Source organism: Apis mellifera, linkage group LG6, assembly GCF_003254395.2.
Source record: "Apis mellifera strain DH4 linkage group LG6, Amel_HAv3.1, whole genome shotgun sequence".
NCBI classification, from domain to species: Eukaryota; Metazoa; Arthropoda; class Insecta; order Hymenoptera; family Apidae; genus Apis; species Apis mellifera.
Window position 1 is genome coordinate 3310291 of NC_037643.1, and position 21563 is coordinate 3331853.

Genomic DNA, 21563 nt, shown 5'->3' on the forward strand with positions numbered 1-21563 from the left:
ACACCGAATATTCACAGAATAATTAACCATAACCACCGGAACCACTTAATTATACGCTCATCCACCATGGCACCATTTCAAATTCACGTTCACCCTAAAAATATCCTCCCCTCGTCGTTCCATCTTTTCCCTTCAAGCCTTAAAAAAAAAAAAAAAAAAAAAAAAACGTACTCGCCCCGTTTTTGCCTTTTCGCGTAGAACGTCACACGGGGCTTCATTAAGAGGACACGGATACACGATGACACGGTATTAAGAAGGCGTCGAGCGTAATCACGGCTCGTTTCCCGAGAAACTTTTCTCGTGCTCTCGATGCATGTGCACCGTGGACACGTGTCCGCCGGTTTGAACGCCAAAAGCGTTAATGCATGACGGAAGAGTAGGAATAAGTATCGATCGGTGGTCGACTACCAGTTACTCGGCGAGCATGGTCAAACAGTAGTAATAGAACCGGTCGTGGTTACCCAGTAGTAAGAGGGAAGTTGTGGTCAGGCAGTTAGTATCAGGTCTCGTTGCGGTCGGTTGTGAATAACAATTTTAGTTCATCATATTCTATTCTTGCTTTGCAAATGTCAGCGGTCACAGAATGCCATTGATTCTCGAACCACGCGGGTTTCCAACGGCTCTTGCTTATGGAAAATTGGCCAAGAGGGAGGGAGAAAAGGGAAATTGAGACGGTGTTAATAAAATTTACGGGTCGCGTTCCCGTGGGGAAAAAGGCGAAAAAAAGTAGGAAGGGAGGAGTTATAACGAGGGAAGCGAAATATTTACTTGGCGAAGAGACTGCGGTCGAGTTTGTAGAAACGTTGCTATCTTTGTCTTTCGGATGTGTAACGAGATATTTCGTTTGCAACTTCTGCAAGATACTCTTCTCTTTCTTCCTATATATCACGTTTCTTGTTTATACTGCAGGATTATATCGCGTTCTCGTAATATAAACTAATTAATTTTATTTATCCCATCTCGCACGAAGCGAATTTTCACGAGATCAATTCTTCGTGAATAATAACTTTTATGTGACAATTGTAGTAAGGCTACAGATTTGTCATGTAGTGTGATAAAATATTTATGCAAAATGAAACAATTAAAGAAAGATTCATAGTCATAGTGAATAGAAATAAATATCATTTCATATCTTCTAATTCTAGCAAACTTGATCGTACGAACAGCATAAACAATTTATTTCTAAGACAATATTATAAATCACACGTGCAGAATATGAAAAATGCGAAGCATCGAAACGTCAAACCAATCTTCACCAAACTATTTTATACTCTCTTATCATTCTTCTTCCGTCGTCTTCGAGGTTGAAAAATATTTACAACCTCCCGTGAAATTGCGTGACTCGGCTTGTTTATCAAACGCGTATAAAACGTGGAACAGTTTTCGAGACGTTTGAGCAATCGCATAGGTTTCGAGGGATCGCCTCCCTCCCGTCAAGATGTAAACACGTTCGAAGTTTCCGGCTGGCCACGGTAATTTAATCAACTTCTTAACCGTGTTCTCGACGTTTTAATATTTCACCGCCGGGGAGGGATACAGCTCCTGCTTGACCGGCGAAAGTATGTTAACCGCCGTTTGTCAACAAGTAACGGCTTCGTGGCACGAACCCAGGAAGTCGGGCAGGGTTTGCTTCCCATGCGTTTAAGAGGATGTCAGGTTGAAACAAAGCCGATTAAGCGCTTAAGACCGAATTGGTTGAATGCCTAATTACGTTGTGAATGGTGTTCAAGTGGATCCTCTCGCCTTGGCAATGCCTTCCCTCGTCTTTCCATCTTTCCTCATCTTCCCGTTGCAAAATTAATTCGATGAATTTGAATTATTGCGCCATAAAGTGATGCTCGAAGAACCATTTACCGATGTTTATTTATAAAAAGATTCACTGGTGGTGAAGGGGATGATTCTCTTTCCAATTAGTTTATCCTCGACGAAAATTAAATGTGAAGGAAGAGGCGTTTATCGTTTGGAGAGAGTGATTTCCCTTGTTACGTCGTGTCGTATTTATGATCGATGTATAGCCATTGTGTCTAAGTTTTTCGATTTCGTGTAAGGAATTGGAAACTGTCGAGGAAGTGAAATTCGAGTTATTCCGCTTCATCATAAATCAGACTGTGTTCGTCAATCGTAGCTTTTCATTTTTTCGAGGAAAATCTGGAAAATTAAATCCGAGGTTTAACTTGTCGCAGACAGTTTGACGTATTGAGCAGTGGATATAACGGTGCAGCTGATCCGCCATTGATCATTTCAGGCCTGTAAAATCAATAATTAGCGTTAGATAGGTGGACGCGTCGTGCTCCGTAATAGGTCGTTTTGTTTTGCACGTGGGATACGATTACGTGCGTGGCTACGTATGTCATTTCAAATGTGATTTCTCCATCATTGTCCGGATAATTGATCGTCATGATATCGAATGAATATCGCGGAATACACAACGAAATTTCTAAAACGGATCCCCTGAAATGGTATGTCACATAATATGATATTGTTCAATGTGGTTTTATATCTTCTCGTTTCGAATAGATTAATATTAAATTCCCCTTTATCGGTGAATTCAATAATATTTATGGAATGCGGTTTTACATTAAACATATTGTATACGAAACGCATAACATGTTTGACACATTAATCTAGATAGATAGAATATGTGTATTCGATTCGAATTGCTCGATTTTTCTTTTTCTAGTATTTTTTTTTCTCCTTTCCAAAAATTCATTACAACAATTTTGAAATTTCTTTCATCTATTTTAATAAGACAAAGAATCTTATCTTTCCCCAGAGAATCCAAAATGCAGGGGATGGAAAGGCCACGAAGTTTTAAAAATCTTCGGTGAACCTTTCGAGAATTTCCCTCCACGGAATTTTGTACACGTAGTTTCCTCGTTATAATTCAACCTCGTAGAATTCAAATTCATTCATAATAAATAAGTTTTACAAACATGCATATAAGATTTCGCCGCGTAGAATACAAGATTTGAAGGAAGGAAAAAGATATTCGAAAACGAACAATTTCTTATATATATTATTCAACAACATTTTCCGCGGACAAATTGTCAATTCAAAATTCCAATTATCTACAAAAAGACTCGTCAAACTTATATGTACGAATCCATCGATTCGATAAATCTGGAAAGTTCGATGGAGATCGATTTATCGTCTCGGTGGATAATCGCCGTGTAAACAATCAGGCCAGGAATCAAAGGAAGCGCAGAATTTGGGGCAACGTTGCGTCCCGCGCAACAACAAGACCGGAGGCAAGGCGCGTCAAGGAAGCTCTTTAAGCGCAAACAGGAAGATCCTAAATATGCAACCCTCATACCCTTTGCGATGCAAGTGCCGGTACATCCTCGCGCCTTGTGAAACGAGATTGCGTCTCGGAAATGTTTCGGAACGTTGGTCGGTCTCCGTTTGCTAAATGCATACCCATGGACGCCGGAAATGAGGACACCCGTTTGCGAATACACTCGGGTTGGGTGCCGAGAATGAGAGACCGTCCCCGAGAGAGAAACAGATTTATTCATGAAATGATATTTTATGTTCAAAGAGATCCGCCTGGATCTTCGGCTGGATCTTTCCCCGTGCCACGATGAAAATAAACCACGTTAACTGAAACGTGATCTCAATTTATATGCTAAACATCGTATCCACAACATTGGATAACCGCAACATTGGAATTTTAACGATGACACTTTAAACGGTTCCTCTAATTTTCCTTCTATTCTTCGCTATTCTCGAAATTATCTCATCGAAAACCTCTTCGACCTCTCTCTCTCTCTTTCTCAAGTCTGTTGATCGAGATTTATGGGCTTATTTTCGAGGCTCAAATAAATGGAAACAAAGTTCGTATAATTTTATCGAGAATGGTAATTGTAAAAATTAAACTTTGATATTTTGATATACATTATGATCTTCAAGTTGATGTCTTTACGTGTTAAGATTACAACATTATTATTTCTCAATACATCATAAGATTACACAAGATCATCATCCAAGCTTCGAAATTATGTAGAACTAACGGTTCATCATACACGTTAACGATGCAATTTTTTAAGATCGTCGGCGTCAGCTAGTCTGAACCTATTCACCAGCAATTTATGACAGCTATTTAAACTGCATATGGAGAACATGCATATATCCAGCAACTCTATTCCGCCCTCAAAGTAAGAGTATCATTTCTTAAAAGAATGGATAAATAGTGTTTAAGCGAACGTGGAAAAAAAAAAAGAATCTCATGACATCTATTTAAACTACAGTTATGGATGCTGAGGAACGTGCATACATCCAGCAACTCTATTCAAAGTAAAAGTTCCTTAAAAGAATCATTCCTTAAAAAAGAAATCGAATGAATAAATAGTGTTCAGGCAAACGTGTTAGAAATCGTGTGCAATTTCTCTAGCCGTAGATCCTGAAAATAATTATTCCCTCCTCGGAATAATAATGTACGTAATATACACTTCCTCGTGCCAGAAAGTAGGATCGCAATCGGCCATCGACGTCCCATAAAATTCGCAGTAAAATCTGCGTACGGATTTGCAACTGACACGTCCAAGCTCTCTCCCCCGGTTGATCCAGGGCCAAGGCGAGGACAGGGATACGCCTCCGGGATCCTTGACACCTGGAACAGGGCCAATCTCCAACTGGGCGTCCAACTTATGCCGTCGGCAGACTTTCAAAATTATTACTCGACCGCGTCAGCACCCACCCAGTGTTTGTTTTCGTTTCCTGACGTTAGCCTCTCCCCCTGTCTTAACCTATTTCCCTCCTCCTCCATATTTCTCCGCCTATCGTGCCAGCTTCCTTTCTTCCAACCTTCGTTTCTCCATAACTGGAATCGATGTTCCCGTGCAATATCGACGAGCGTGTCTACCGGAAGGAAATAAAGTGATCGATGATCGATAACTGTGCTGGAGTGAAGTAAGGAACGAGTGGAAGGGGTGGGTGTTTCGTAAGGCACTTTCATTAAAAGTGAAACACGTGGCGGCTCGAGAGCGACGACGGCACGGGGTGGAAGGAAAGCGCGAGGAGGAGGAGGAGGAGGCAGGAAAGGAATTGTACATCTTTTGAGGTGAATGGACAGAGGAGGGGAGGAGGGGAGATGGATGTATGGAGCGGTTTCCTGCTCAATCCGATTATCTTGGTCGGCTTAAGAGGATTTCCGTGGAAACTTCGTCACGCTTCTGCGCTTCAAATCCCTCTGTACTTATAAACGATTGCGCCCATTGTTTCCCGATTTCTCGAATGGTCAGTTGATAGGGGAAGCTATTGAAACGGAAACGGCGTTAGGGAGAATGTGTTTAGTATTTAATTTCACTTCGATTTAAATAAAATAATCTTTCGTGGAGATGTAATGTAATATGGTTGGGAATCGTAGATAGAGAATGGAATAATATAAAAAATATACGAAGAAAACTGTTATTTCTTAAATTTAAATACGAATTAAACTTTCATGTAATATTTAAGCGAATTAAAATATTTATTTATTATTATTTGAATTAATATTTGTTATATTGTACAGTGTGTTAAAAGTTTCATTTCTTTGAAAAAACATTTGAGAAACGATACGTAATTTTTATGTGAAAAACAAGGTAGTTAAGAAAACAAGCTTTAAATGTAAAAATTAATTTTTCTGAAATCTAAAAGAAATTTTTAATAGATTCTTTTAATTTTCTTTTTTTTTTAATAAGTTCTGAGATCCAGATTTATAAAATTTAATTTATATTTTCTATTTATATGAAAATATGTCAGAATCTTTCTTTTTTTTTTACGTATTAAAATATAAAAAACATTAATATTTTTGCGAATTAATTGTGAATAGATTGAAATATTTTTACAATTGCGTATAAATTTTATATAACAAAATTTAATTTTTAAATATTTGAATATTTGTATTTTTCAAAAATTTTAAATTTATCTTTTATTCATTGAAAATTTTGTATTATATTAATAAAAATAAAATAAATATGTATATGAAATTTTTTAATGTTTTTAAGGGAATTGTAAAGGCAATTATTTTTCTTTTAAAATTGACTTTCGTTGTTATAAAATCTGAAGATATGGATACCTTTTAATTCTTGTAATAATATGCGACAATTGCAAATCTTTAATAGCCTCTGACGACAGAATAAATAACGTGCAGTTGTAATTGTCTAATTATCGTCGCGATTCATTTCACTTAAGTCCCTATTGGAAGGACTGAGTGGTTTCAATTATCGATTAGATCAAACGAAATTAACCATTTTCCACGAAACTACGCTACGAGTATTGAAATTAGAATTTCTGTCTTTGATATTCTGCTTGAGAATTCAATTGAATCGAATTGAATCGAATTTTATTATTATAAATTACAACAATGATAATTGGATTTATCATCAATGAAGAATACATTCTCGGTATATATATATTTATAATCATTATAATCATCATAGATTTAAATATTTACATTCTTTCATATTTTAAATTTTGCATAAAATTCAAGTATTATCATTGAAAGGTGATTTTTTCTTATTAATTTCTATTATTTATTATATACAGACATTTAATATTAATAATATTTCCATTACGATATTATTTCACTGTTGAAATATATTATATTTCAGACTTTGTCTTGATTTTCAGGTTAAATTACTTGATGTCGGGATTAACGACAAGCTGGTATCACGCAACGAATATTGCCCTACACGCCATTGCATGCGTTTTGGTCACAAAGGTGAGCCTAGCGGTAGCATCATTGCGTCCAGGATTTGCTGCCTTGACAGGCTTGCTGTTTGCTGCTCATCCTGTACATACTGAAGCGGTAAGTAACTGTCAAGCTTGTAACAATCATGATAAAATTATACGCAAATGTACATTTTGTTTCACTCTATGTTCCTTTGTCTGATAAAAACAAAATGATATACAATTACTTACAACCAAAAACAACATATGAAATTAATAATTTACGAGTCTTTAAATATAATTATCCAATTTTTCAATTATATATAATTACGATAGGAGAGTATTAAAAATAATTTATGCATTTTTAATCGTATACCGAATGATTTTATATATTCGTAACTTATATATATTATTACCAATATTCTTTCCTTATATTTATTCATATCTGTATAAATATACATTTTTCTTATCGAATATATTATATATTCACAATGAAGTGTAATGAAAAGTAATTCTTATTCGTAAATATCACATATAATTTTGTACTGTACTTGTACTGTAAATTCGAAGAGAATGAGAAATAGTTTCGTCGATTTAATTACGAATATTCATAGTTCGAGCATCAAGTCTGCAGCACGCGATAATTCGATGAGACTTAATGCGGAAATTAATCCAAAATCTTCGGATTCGCGTAGTTATAGATTTACCTTAAGCCGATTGACAGATATGAGAGTGATCGATGGGGGAGTCTCTTGTTCGCGTTGTATTATATGCGCACGATGCGCAACACAATAAACTTTAACGGTGGTGATTATGTTTGTGTACGTAATCTGCTTTCGTGTAAGGGCATAATGGAGATACTGTACTCATTTATTATTCGGTTATCTACTATGTAGATTTAGAAGGATCGCAGAGAAAGAGAGAGAGAGAGGAAGAGAGAGAGAAAATAATATACACTTTGGATCAATTTATTTAAATTTCGTTCATTTTATTATTATTACTATTTTTATTACTACTTCTATTTTATTATAAAATTGCATATACTATCTTAATTTTAAAAGATTAAATAAGAATAATATGCAATAGTCTATGCATCGGCATTCTCTACAAAAATATACAGGACCATTTATAGCAAAAAACAATTAATTTAAGAAATATTCAATTAAATTTATTTATCTTTAATTATAAATACTTTGCTATATATCGCATAATACTCTTTTATAGGAAATGCCAAGATAAATGTCAAATGACGTAATAAAAAAGCTATAGTTTCATTCAAAATAATAATATTCACTTGACTAAATCCTTTATCTAAATCCTTATACTTCGATATATAAAAAAACGAATAGTTGCTGGAAAACATCGTTCAAAACCATGTAATTTTTATTAGAAACATTTTTTAATATCTTCAAAAACAAACAAGATACATTAGATAATGTTATTCGGACACCAGCTATAATATACTATGTAATAGCTTATAATAAAATAATAGAGATATTCCATATAATAAAGCATTTAAAAAATACATAATATCAGTAAAAAAATTAAAGTTGTGCTTGAAAAGCTCTTTATTGGTCAACCTACTAAAAAAATGAGAGCGTCAGAATATAGCCCTTTCGAAACCATTCAATTTTTATTTGAAACATTTTTTAATATTCTGAATAATAAACGAGATATTTAAAAAAAAGTATTAATGTCGAAATTCCGGCGATCGAAGAAAAATTTTTGTCCGAAAACTCGATTTTGTATTAGGAGAACATGATACGACAGGAGGTCGACCACCTAAAAATTTTTAATTTTTGCAACATCTTTTAAATTATTGGTTTTTCGGTATAAGTGGGTTAATACTTTTTTATAGGAAATTTTATGCTCCATCGATTGGTGCTTTAAAAAATACATATTATCAGTGAAAAAAACAAAGTTGTGCTTGAAAAGCTCCTTATTGGTCAACCTACTAAAAAAATGAGAGTGTCAGAATATAGCCCTTTCGAAACCATTCAACTTTTATTTGAAACATTTTTTAATATTCCGAATAATAAACGAGATATTTAAAAAAAAGTATTAATGTCGAAATTCCGGCGATCGAAGAAAAATTTTTGTCCGAAAACTCGATTTTGTATTAGGAGAACATGATACGACAGGAGGTCGACCTCCTAAAAATTTTTAATTTTTGCTACATCTTTTAAATTATTGGTTTTTCGGTATAAGTGGGTTAATACTTTTTTATAGGAAATTTTATGCTCCATCGATTGGTGCTTTAAAAAATACATATTATCAGTGAAAAAAACAAAGTTGTGCTTGAAAAGCTCCTTATTGGTCAACCTACTAAAAAAATGAGAGTGTCAGAATATAGCCCTTTCGAAACCATTCAACTTTTATTTGAAACATTTTTTAATATTCCGAATAATAAACGAGATATTTAAAAAAAAGTATTAATGTCGAAATTCCGGCGATCGAAGAAAAATTTTTGTCCGAAAACTCGATTTTGTATTAGGAGAACATGATACGACAGGAGGTCGACCTCCTAAAAATTTTTAATTTTTGCTACATCTTTAAATTATTGGTTTTTCGGTATAAGTGGGTTAATACTTTTTTATAGGAAATTTTATGCTCCATCGATTGGTGCTTTAAAAAATACATATTATCAGTGAAAAAAACAAAGTTGTGCTTGAAAAGCTCCTTATTGGTCAACCTACTAAAAAATGAGAGTGTCAGAATATAGCCCTTTCGAAACCATTCAACTTTTATTTGAAACATTTTTTAATATTCCGAATAATAAACGAGATATTTAAAAAAAAGTATTAATGTCGAAATTCCGGCGATCGAAGAAAAATTTTTGTCCGAAAACTCGATTTTGTATTAGGAGAACATGATACGACAGGAGATCGATCTCCTAAAAATTTTTAATTTTTGCTATATCTTTTAAACTATTGGTTTTTCGATATAAGTGGATTAATACTTTTTTATAGGAAATTTTATGCTCCATAAATTGGTGCTTTATAAAATACATGTTATCAGTAAAAAAAATAAAGTTGTGCTTGAAAAACTCTTTATTAGAAAACCTACGTAGAAAATGAAAGCGTCAGAATATAATCCTTTTGAAATAATTCAGATTTACTAGAAATATTTTTTAATATTCTGAATAATAAACGAGATATATAATAAAAAGGATTAATATCGAAATTACGGCGATCGAAGAAAACTTTATGGCCCAAAACTCGATTCTGTATTAGGAGAACATGATACAATAGGAGATCGATAGAGTGAATATTATACAAACCTTTTTTTATATTTTTGAAGATCTTGCTGATCTGGATTTGAGAGTGGTTGAAAGGTAAGTATATAACAGGTGAGTATGTTACTTTTTAATATTAGATATAAGTAAACTGTTTGAAAAAATGATAAAAAATAGATTCTACATATCCTTGGAAAGGTAAGTATCAAAGGTAAGTATGGAACAGGTAAGTACATAAAAGGTAAGTAAAATAACAATAAAAATTCCAAAAAATTCCAAAAAATTCCAAAAAATTCCAAAAAATTCCAAACATTTCGAACGTAAAAATTTTTTGGATAAATATGGATTTTGTATTAGGAGAACATGATACGAGAGTCGACTTCCTAAAAATAATTTTTTTTTAAATATCTCGTTTATTATTAAGAATATTAAAAAATGTTTCAAATAAAAGTTGAATGGTTTCGAAAGGGCTATATTCTGACGCTCTCATTTTTTTAGTAGGTTGACCAATAAGGAGCTTTTCAAGCACAACTTTGTTTTTTTCACTGATAACATGTATTTTTTAAAGCACCAATCGATGGAGCATAAAATTTCCTATAAAAAAGTATTAACCCACTTATACCGAAAAACCAATAGTTTAGAAGATATAGCAAAAATTAAAAATTTTTAGGAGGTCGACCTCCTGTCGTATCATGTTCTCCTAATACAAAATCGAGTTTTCGGACAAAAATTTTTCTTCGATCGCCGGAATTTCGACATTAATACTTTTTTTTAAATATCTCGTTTATTATTCAGAATATTAAAAAATGTTTCAAATAAAAGTTGAATGGTTTCGAAAGGGCTATATTCTGACGCTCTCATTTTTTTAGTAGGTTGACCAATAAGGAGCTTTTCAAGCACAACTTTTTTTTTTCACTGATAACATGTATTTTTTAAAGCACCAATCGATGGAGCATAAAATTTCCTATAAAAAAGTATTAACCCACTTATACCGAAAAACCAATAGTTTAGAAGATATAGCAAAAATTAAAAATTTTTAGGAGGTCGACCTCCTGTCGTATCATGTTCTCCTAATACAAAATCGAGTTTTCGGACAAAAATTTTTCTTCGATCGCCGGAATTTCGACATTAATACTTTTTTTAAATATCTCGTTTATTATTCAGAATATTAAAAAATGTTTCAAATAAAAGTTGAATGGTTTCGAAAGGGCTATATTCTGACGCTCTCATTTTTTTAGTAGGTTGACCAATAAGGAGCTTTTCAAGCACAACTTTGTTTTTTTCACTGATAACATGTATTTTTTAAAGCACCAATCGATGGAGCATAAAATTTCCTATAAAAAAGTATTAACCCACTTATACCGAAAAACCAATAGTTTAGAAGATATAGCAAAAATTAAAAATTTTTAGGAGGTCGACCTCCTGTCGTATCATGTTCTCCTAATACAAAATCGAGTTTTCGGACAAAAATTTTTCTTCGATCGCCGGAATTTCGACATTAATACTTTTTTTTAAATATCTCGTTTATTATTCAGAATATTAAAAAATGTTTCAAATAAAAGTTGAATGGTTTCGAAAGGGCTATATTCTGACGCTCTCATTTTTTTAGTAGGTTGACCAATAAGGAGCTTTTCAAGCACAACTTTGTTTTTTTCACTGATAACATGTATTTTTTAAAGCACCAATCGATGGAGCATAAAATTTCCTATAAAAAAGTATTAACCACTTATACCGAAAAACCAATAGTTTAGAAGATATAGCAAAAATTAAAAATTTTTAGGAGGTCGACCTCCTGTCGTATCATGTTCTCCTAATACAAAATCGAGTTTTCGGACAAAAATTTTTCTTCGATCGCCGGAATTTCGACATTAATACTTTTTTTTAAATATCTCGTTTATTATTCAGAATATTAAAAAATGTTTCAAATAAAAGTTGAATGGTTTCGAAAGGGCTATATTCTGACGCTCTCATTTTTTAGTAGGTTGACCAATAAGGAGCTTTTCAAGCACAACTTTGTTTTTTTCACTGATAACATGTATTTTTTAAAGCACCAATCGATGGAGCATAAAATTTCCTATAAAAAAGTATTAACCCACTTATACCGAAAAACCAATAGTTTAGAAGATATAGCAAAAATTAAAAATTTTTAGGAGGTCGACCTCCTGTCGTATCATGTTCTCCTAATACAAAATCGAGTTTTCGGACAAAAATTTTTCTTCGATCGCCGGAATTTCGACATTAATACTTTTTTTAAATATCTCGTTTATTATTCAGAATATTAAAAAATGTTTCAAATAAAAGTTGAATGGTTTCGAAAGGGCTATATTCTGACGCTCTCATTTTTTTAGTAGGTTGACCAATAAGGAGCTTTTCAAGCACAACTTTGTTTTTTTCACTGATAACATGTATTTTTTAAAGCACCAATCGATGGAGCATAAAATTTCCTATAAAAAAGTATTAACCCACTTATACCGAAAAACCAATAGTTTAGAAGATATAGCAAAAATTAAAAATTTTTAGGAGGTCGACCTCCTGTCGTATCATGTTCTCCTAATACAAAATCGAGTTTTCGGACAAAAATTTTTCTTCGATCGCCGGAATTTCGACATTAATACTTTTTTTTAAATATCTCGTTTATTATTCAGAATATTAAAAAATGTTTCAAATAAAAGTTGAATGGTTTCGAAGGGCTATATTCTGACGCTCTCATTTTTTTAGTAGGTTGACCAATAAGGAGCTTTTCAAGCACAACTTTGTTTTTTTCACTGATAACATGTATTTTTTAAAGCACCAATCGATGGAGCATAAAATTTCCTATAAAAAAGTATTAACCACTTATACCGAAAAACCAATAGTTTAGAAGATATAGCAAAAATTAAAAATTTTTAGGAGGTCGACCTCCTGTCGTATCATGTTCTCCTAATACAAAATCGAGTTTTCGGACAAAAATTTTTCTTCGATCGCCGGAATTTCGACATTAATACTTTTTTTTAAATATCTCGTTTATTATTCAGAATATTAAAAAATGTTTCAAATAAAAGTTGAATGGTTTCGAAAGGGCTATATTCTGACGCTCTCATTTTTTTAGTAGGTTGACCAATAAGGAGCTTTTCAAGCACAACTTTGTTTTTTTCACCGATAACATGTATTTTTTAAAGCACCAATCGATGGAGCATAAAATTTCCTATAAAAAAGTATTAACCCACTTATACCGAAAAACCAATAGTTTAGAAGATATAGCAAAAATTAAAAATTTTTAGGAGGTCGACCTCCTGTCGTATCATGTTCTCCTAATACAAAATCGAGTTTTCGGACAAAAATTTTTCTTCGATCGCCGGAATTTCGACATTAATACTTTTTTTTAAATATCTCGTTTATTATTCAGAATATTAAAAAATGTTTCAAATAAAAGTTGAATGGTTTCGAAAGGGCTATATTCTGACGCTCTCATTTTTTTAGTAGGTTGACCAATAAGGAGCTTTTCAAGCACAACTTTGTTTTTTTCACTGATAACATGTATTTTTTAAAGCACCAATCGATGGAGCATAAAATTTCCTATAAAAAAGTATTAACCCACTTATACCGAAAAACCAATAGTTTAGAAGATATAGCAAAAATTAAAAATTTTTAGGAGGTCGACCTCCTGTCGTATCATGTTCTCCTAATACAAAATCGAGTTTTCGGACAAAAATTTTTCTTCGATCGCCGGAATTTCGACATTAATACTTTTTTTTAAATATCTCGTTTATTATTCAGAATATTAAAAAATGTTTCAAATAAAAGTTGAATGGTTTCGAAAGGGCTATATTCTGACGCTCTCATTTTTTTAGTAGGTTGACCAATAAGGAGCTTTTCAAGCACAACTTTGTTTTTTTCACTGATAACATGTATTTTTTAAAGCACCAATCGATGGAGCATAAAATTTCCTATAAAAAAGTATTAACCCACTTATACCGAAAAACCAATAGTTTAGAAGATATAGCAAAAATTAAAAATTTTTAGGAGGTCGACCTCCTGTCGTATCATGTTCTCCTAATACAAAATCGAGTTTTCGGACAAAAATTTTTCTTCGATCGCCGGAATTTCGACATTAATACTTTTTTTTAAATATCTCGTTTATTATTCAGAATATTAAAAAATGTTTCAAATAAAAGTTGAATGGTTTCGAAAGGGCTATATTCTGACGCTCTCATTTTTTTAGTAGGTTGACCAATAAGGAGCTTTTCAAGCACAACTTTGTTTTTTTCACTGATAACATGTATTTTTTAAAGCACCAATCGATGGAGCATAAAATTTCCTATAAAAAAGTATTAACCCACTTATACCGAAAAACCAATAGTTTAGAAGATATAGCAAAAATTAAAAATTTTTAGGAGGTCGACCTCCTGTCGTATCATGTTCTCCTAATACAAAATCGAGTTTTCGGACAAAAATTTTTCTTCGATCGCCGGAATTTCGACATTAATACTTTTTTTTAAATATCTCGTTTATTATTCAGAATATTAAAAAATGTTTCAAATAAAAGTTGAATGGTTTCGAAAGGGCTATATTCTGACGCTCTCATTTTTTTAGTAGGTTGACCAATAAGGAGCTTTTCAAGCACAACTTTGTTTTTTTCACTGATAACATGTATTTTTTAAAGCATCAATCGATGGAGCATAAAATTTCCTATAAAAAAGTATTAACCCACTTATACCGAAAAACCAATAGTTTAGAAGATATAGCAAAAATTAGAAATTTTTAGGAGGTCGACCTCCTGTCGTATCATGTTCTCCTAATACAAAATCGAGTTTTCGGACAAAAATTTTTCTTCGATCGCCGGAATTTCGACATTAATACTTTTTTTTAAATATCTCGTTTATTATTCAGAATATTAAAAAATGTTTCAAATAAAAGTTGAATGGTTTCGAAAGGGCTATATTCTGACGCTCTCATTTTTTTAGTAGGTTGATCAATAAGGAGCTTTTCAAGCACAACTTTGTTTTTTTCACTGATAACATGTATTTTTTAAAGCACCAATCGATGGAGCATAAAATTTCCTATAAAAAAGTATTAACCCACTTATACCGAAAAACCAATAGTTTAGAAGATATAGCAAAAATTAAAAATTTTTAGGAGGTCGACCTCCTGTCGTATCATGTTCTCCTAATACAAAATCGAGTTTTCGGACAAAAATTTTTCTTCGATCGCCGGAATTTCGACATTAATACTTTTTTTTAAATATCTCGTTTATTATTCAGAATATTAAAAAATGTTTCAAATAAAAGTTGAATGGTTTCGAAAGGGCTATATTCTGACGCTCTCATTTTTTTAGTAGGTTGACCAATAAGGAGCTTTTCAAGCACAACTTTGTTTTTTTCACCGATAACATGTATTTTTTAAAGCACCAATCGATGGAGCATAAAATTTCCTATAAAAAAGTATTAACCCACTTATACCGAAAAACCAATAGTTTAGAAGATATAGCAAAAATTAAAAATTTTTAGGAGGTCGACCTCCTGTCGTATCATGTTCTCCTAATACAAAATCGAGTTTTCGGACAAAAATTTTCTTTCGTTCAAAATATTTGGCATTTTTTTGAATTTTTATTTTTAATTTACTTACCTTTTATATACTTACCTGTTCCATACTTACCTTTCCAATGACGTGCAGAATCTATTTTTTATCGTTTTTTCAACAGTTTACTTAAATCTAATATTAAAAAGTAATATACTTACCTGTTCCATACTTACCTTTGATGCTTGCCTTTCCAATGATAATCAGAATCTATTTTTTATCATTTTTTCAACAGTTTACTTAAATCTAATATTAAAAAGTAATTTACTTACCTGTTCGATACTTACCTTGTCCATACTTACCTTTCCAGTGATGTGCAGAATCTATTTTTTATCATTTTTTCAACAGTTTACTTAAATCTAATATTAGAAAGTAATATACTCACCTGTTTTATACTTACCTTTATCCCTTTCATTCACTTTTTGAAGCCTGATCATCAGGAACTGCAAAAATAAAAAAAAAGTTATATATAAATTTCACTATATTGACCTCCTATCGTATCATGTTCTCTTAATACAAAATCGAGTTTTTGAACAAAATTTTCTTTCGTTCAAAATGTTTGGAATTTTTTTGAATTTTTATTTTTGATTTACTTACCTTTTTTGTACTTACCTGTTCCATACTTACCTTTCTAATGATGTGCAGAATCTATTGTTTATCATTTTTTTAACAATTTACTTAAATCTAATATTAGAAAGTAATATACTCACCTGTTTTATACTTACCTTTATCCCTTTCATTCACTTTTTGAAGCCAGATCAACTGGAACTGCAAAAATAAGAAAAAAGTTATATATAAAATTCACTCTATTGACCTTATATCGTATCATGTTCTCCTAATACAAAATCGAATTTTTGAACAAATTTTTCTATCGCTCATGGAATTTCGATGATAATCATTTTTCTTAAATTTATTTCGTTTAAAGTCGAATATGTGTAACCTCTTTGAATCTAATAATTCACCATTTGCCGTAATCATTTCACCTGGCCAGTAGTGTAATAGATTATTATTAGAGAGAACGATCTGCAATCACGAAACTGTTTTTCATTTGTCGCGAGTTCATGTTTTGCGTTCTGCGTGTAATTCCATTCTTTAAATTTGCATTTAACGAAACGAACGTCTGTATTGCCTAAGAGAAAACAGAAATGAACATGGAGAAATAAAAGTGAAATTACATCTAAGAAATTATGTTCGTGCGTTGCTGCGTACACCAATAATTTCCTCGATCGAAATTTTCTCCTGGAAGCAGGCTTTCGAGTAAAATTATCGCCCCGCTCGTATCGATTCCCATCTGTGGATTGTTCCGTACACCGCTCCAATCCGTTTCCCGGTCACGCACCGCATTCGCTTATATCACAAACCTTGCATACATCGTTGCATATACTGCAATGCGTTGCGTGCGAATTGGCTCCTTGTTGCACGCGTTGTTATTGTGATGTCATGCACGTTCGCGGATAAAGAAATCGGATACGCGGGTACTAACTTGGACTGACGTTAAACAAATGTGTTATCTGTGATTTATTGTCGTCATTGTCAGATTAGAATTAGATAAGTTTTAAAGCAATTTCATTTAACAGACAACTTAAGACGCTTTATGTTCAGAACGGATACAGCAGACATATAAAACTTTAATAATAGAAAAGATTAAAAAATATTAGATGAAAAATTATATTTAGGGATTTTAGAAAGATCTATTAGTAAGGAAATAGGTAACAGATTATATATCAACAAGCAATAATTATTTTTCAATTATTTCGAAGATAAAAAAATGTAAAGAATATTACAAAGAATTGTTCGTTTCTTATATATTATTAATAAATATACATGTTCCATTTTGATAATTACATTATTTATTCCTAAGATATAAGTTGAATAAATTTATTTTGAATAATAATTACATTTATCATGAAATTTTATTGACACCCAATTCAATTTTTACTAGATTGTCGATCAATTTATTGAATAAATATCAGATGTCCCGGAAGAAAAAAAATTCGAGAAAGAAAAAACCTGGAAAATTGTCGCTCTTATTATAATGACCGATAGCGAAGGAAGGCAGAAACATGAAGCGAGCGACAAATTCGAAAAGCAAACATTTCCATTCCCTGATAGAGGGCCGTTAATAACGCTTCGAATGATATTTTGCTTTCTATACCTCCTCCAATCGAAATTACAACCTTCGTCCATCCCATTCGATTCGCTCGGTAAACCTCATCATATTGCTATTCATCCTCTTGTTTCGCGATCTCCCTGTTTGCCCTACTAGGCGTTGTTTACCGAAATCATTACAGCCGATTTCGGATTGAATCCTTGATCGAACAAACGGTGGCAAACGGTGAATGTTAATCACCCTAGATCGCTAAACATTCGTCTAATAGTCTACCACTTTATATAGTGTATCCATTTCTACAACTAGTGCATATTGATGGATTAATTATACTTGGAAATGAATAGTGCTTGCAAAAAACTCACCAGATCATTCTGCTTTACTTTTTGAATACAAAGAAATTGTTAAGCATGTCATTTAAGCATCAAATAAGAAGAAATCTTCATACAGTTTCGTAGAATCAATGAATAGTTGCACAAATATTACAATATAATATCAAGAAAAATAAATATTCTGAATGTGATATAAATACAAAATTTCTATTCTAAATAATAGAATAACTCGTAACTCGTAACGAGATATTGTTAATATTCGCAGAATTGTTAATATTATTAATCCATAATAAAAAGGAGATATAAAACAAAACACTTGTTTCAAAAATCACAGTTTCTTTAATTAATTTAAAAAAAAAATAAATGATCCAATCGAAATTGCTATGACATCAAAGAATGAAATAGACACACTCTTTTCAATCCCATGGTATATATGATATTCGAATAACACCAGATTTAAATTTATTTCTCTAGAGTTGATCAAGTTGAACGGAGAGCAATCGTGGAAAATCCTCTCGTTTCCACGAGACGGGCGACCCTTTTGATCGATCCTTTAACGACCATTTATCCAATAACGAGCTCACCCTTCTTTGTGATCCTGTTACTGATCGGTTTGTGAATCGAGCGTGTGTGCCATTTCCCGATTTCCCCGCGACACGATACGATCTGCTCGTTTAACAAGCCGTCACACGCGTCACAATAGGAAGGGCCCTCTCCCCCTCCTCCTTGTCGAATCAGTTTGTGCGGCCCGTCCGCTGTTTGCCGAAATGATCAAGCGGTGAAAGCACTGGCTGGTTTCTGGCTGTCGGATCGAGCCCTCGACCGAACGTTGAAAGGTAGCGCGTTAATTAAGTACAACAGCATTGAAACGGCTGTTTTCAGTGTAAACCTTGACGAACAAAGGATGAACTGGTTTGGAAGGGAAGCGAGAGAGAGAGAGAGAGAGAGGGGAGGTTTAAAAGAGGGTCACCGACCGTCCCTGGACTTCGAATTTCCTCGATCGATCGATTATCACGGGTGTCGGGCCCGTTATATATAGGTCATCCTTTCCAATCTGCGCGAATTGATTGCTAAAGTAGCTGGAAGGAAACCGGGTAGACGTATTGACGCGGAAGGTATATTCCGTGGAGCTCGAATGCTCCGTGTTTAGATTCGAGCATTCCATCTTGGAGGAAGGATTAAGTCATTTCCGGGTGAATGCGTATCGGGGTGTGGCGTGGTTCCGTGTGGTTTGTCTTATTAAGTTAATTTTATTATTGCTCGAACGTGATTCGAAGATTTTAGGAAAAGTAAGTCGCTTCTTTCTTATCGTTCAGATTTTTGGAATTTTTTCTAATAAGTTTTTAAGATAGGATGATCGCCAGGATGTCTTTCAGGATATTCAGAATTATGAAAGATACAGTGTGCATATATAACAAGTTGAAAAATTTCACTAGATGTTTAAACATTGTATTTATTATTACATTTATATATTGGTTAATTGAACATATTAAATTTTTCATCATTTATATAGCGTAAAAAAGTTTGGTGTTATGAAAATGAAGTATAGAATCTCATAAAAAGAGAATTTTATTGGGGAATAAAGATATGTGCTATTTTTTTGTAGCTATCGTATATTTATTTTTGAAGAAACTAATATTTTCCAAGATATAAAATCAAATTTTCGTTGCATTATTCAGGTGAAAAATTTTTCACATTTTTTAAAATTCTATCGATATATTAACTTATTTACCTAAGTTTACACAGTGATGCCTATCCAATATTCCCGCCCTCGGAATCGTAACAGTTTCCTTGCACGAGTTTCTTCGTGATTGCATCTAAGAGCTGGTGGATATCGTGATCTTCCCTTTTTCGAACTGTTTCCGCCTCGTTTTTCCAAGCGGTATGACTACGATTCAAGCTGGATTCAGCGTTTCCCTGATAAATCGAACCCGCGTTTACCGATTTCTTTCCGATTGCTGAAATCGCACATCCCGAGAGAAGTGATTCGATGTTAGTTGCTCGAAGTCGAGGAAATGATTGTGCTAGACGTTGGAGGGGATGGGAGGGAGTGGAATGATCGCTTCATTTGCCACGAATGGCGTGACGAATTTTTATCGATCTCGGATACCTCGAGAAGAGAGAGAATATAAAACGAATTTCTATTTACGTACGCGTATCTTCTTGCGAGTGAGCGAAGCAAACTTGCTTGTTGTGAAAATAGAAACTTTAAATTCCTTTTTTTTTTCTATTTTAAATTTTAAGGAAAAAGAACCCTCGATAAAATCAACTTTCCGAGTACGAGTATCTTTTTAATTTCCGTGAAAGATCACGGAATGTGTAGCGAGCGAGTTTCAAGATCGTAATAAAAGGAGTAAGACAAAAATTTGTGCGGATTAGAATGAAGAAAAATTGAATTTTTTCTAACTATGATAAAAGTATGCTTGCCGATCTTGATTACGCTTACGTAATTATCATCTGCACACATCCCTGCTAAAGCAAGGGGATATTTGACCGGTAATGGAACGCCGTGCGTTTGTGTACGTTACCCAGTTTGCGTAACCGAGGAAAATTAGATTAGAAGGAAACTCGAAATATTTCCCTAATTGCCAGACGTATGTGGCTCTTCACCACGGCGTTCGTAATCAAAGGCGTATTCCCCGATTCGTGTCTGACAGAGCATAAGGGGCCGTGTGCTACTCATATAAGAGGCTTCCACCTTAGAGAGAAGTTTCGTATTGACGATAAACACTGGCTATTAAAGCTGGCATCGATCGATACGCCTCCTTTAAACCCCTTTTCGTTCGAGTCCCTGCCTTTGAATTACCTTATTTTCTGCTCTAGTAACTTGAACCGTATCGAAAGTAGCGTCAAATCACGTTCATTTGTTTCGCGAAATTTCAACAACTTCCGATGCAGATTGATTCTCTCTGATATACTCTCGATTATCGATTCGTTTTCGAGCGTCCTTCATCCTTTCGTCCATCATTTTTTCGCGAATTTTTTCGCGAATTCCGAGGTCAAAGGCGAGCAATGGAAAATATGTTAAAGCAATATGTTTGCATTCCTGCCTTCATGAAATCATCCGTGAAATTATATCTGTCACTCTACGCGATGCTTGTCTATTTTCAGAAAAAAAAACGACTCGTTTTGATTTTGGAGGAAAGTGATCTAGATAGATAGAAACAGAGAAAGAGAGAGGAAGAGAGAGAGAGAGATGCAAATTAAAGGGTTTGACAGAACCCGGCGATGTCGATATTGTTCAGGAATATTTTCACGGAGATACGCTTTTAGAGGTTAATATCGACCAAAGAGAAACCACTTTACCTCCTTCGTCTTCCATTCTGCTTCTTTTTAGCTTGGTTGAAAATCGCTCGAGACGAGACAAAAAATTTTAGAACTGCCATGCATCATCGAACGAGAGGTATCCGGTAAAAATCGGTCTACACACGGGTTAAAAGGAACTTTTAGTGGCAGGAAGTACCGTCGAGAGAACTGTTCGAAGAAAAGTCGAATTTAAAGTAGACTACTAGTATCGAAATATACGCGAGTAACGTATTGATACATCCATCCGATTTCTACTCTTAAAATTTTTAACGAAACACAGTGAGAATATTTTTATAGAAATTATTCTTAGTTAGCTTTTGATTTAATATCAAAATCGATTAGAAAAATTCTTTCTGGAGATTTTTAAGGATTCTTTTGT

General features: G+C 33.3%; 1 protein-coding gene across 1 annotated transcript in view; it reads left to right on the plus strand.

Annotated features, from left to right (window-relative positions):
• Window positions 1-21563, plus strand: part of LOC724655 (transmembrane and TPR repeat-containing protein 3) — a 135390-nt gene that overhangs the window by 92970 nt on the left and 20857 nt on the right. Inside the window, exon 2 of the mRNA XM_016912799.2 lies at window positions 6610-6787. Coding sequence (XP_016768288.1) covers window positions 6610-6787 — 178 coding nt within the window. The remainder of the gene's footprint in view (window positions 1-6609; window positions 6788-21563) is intronic.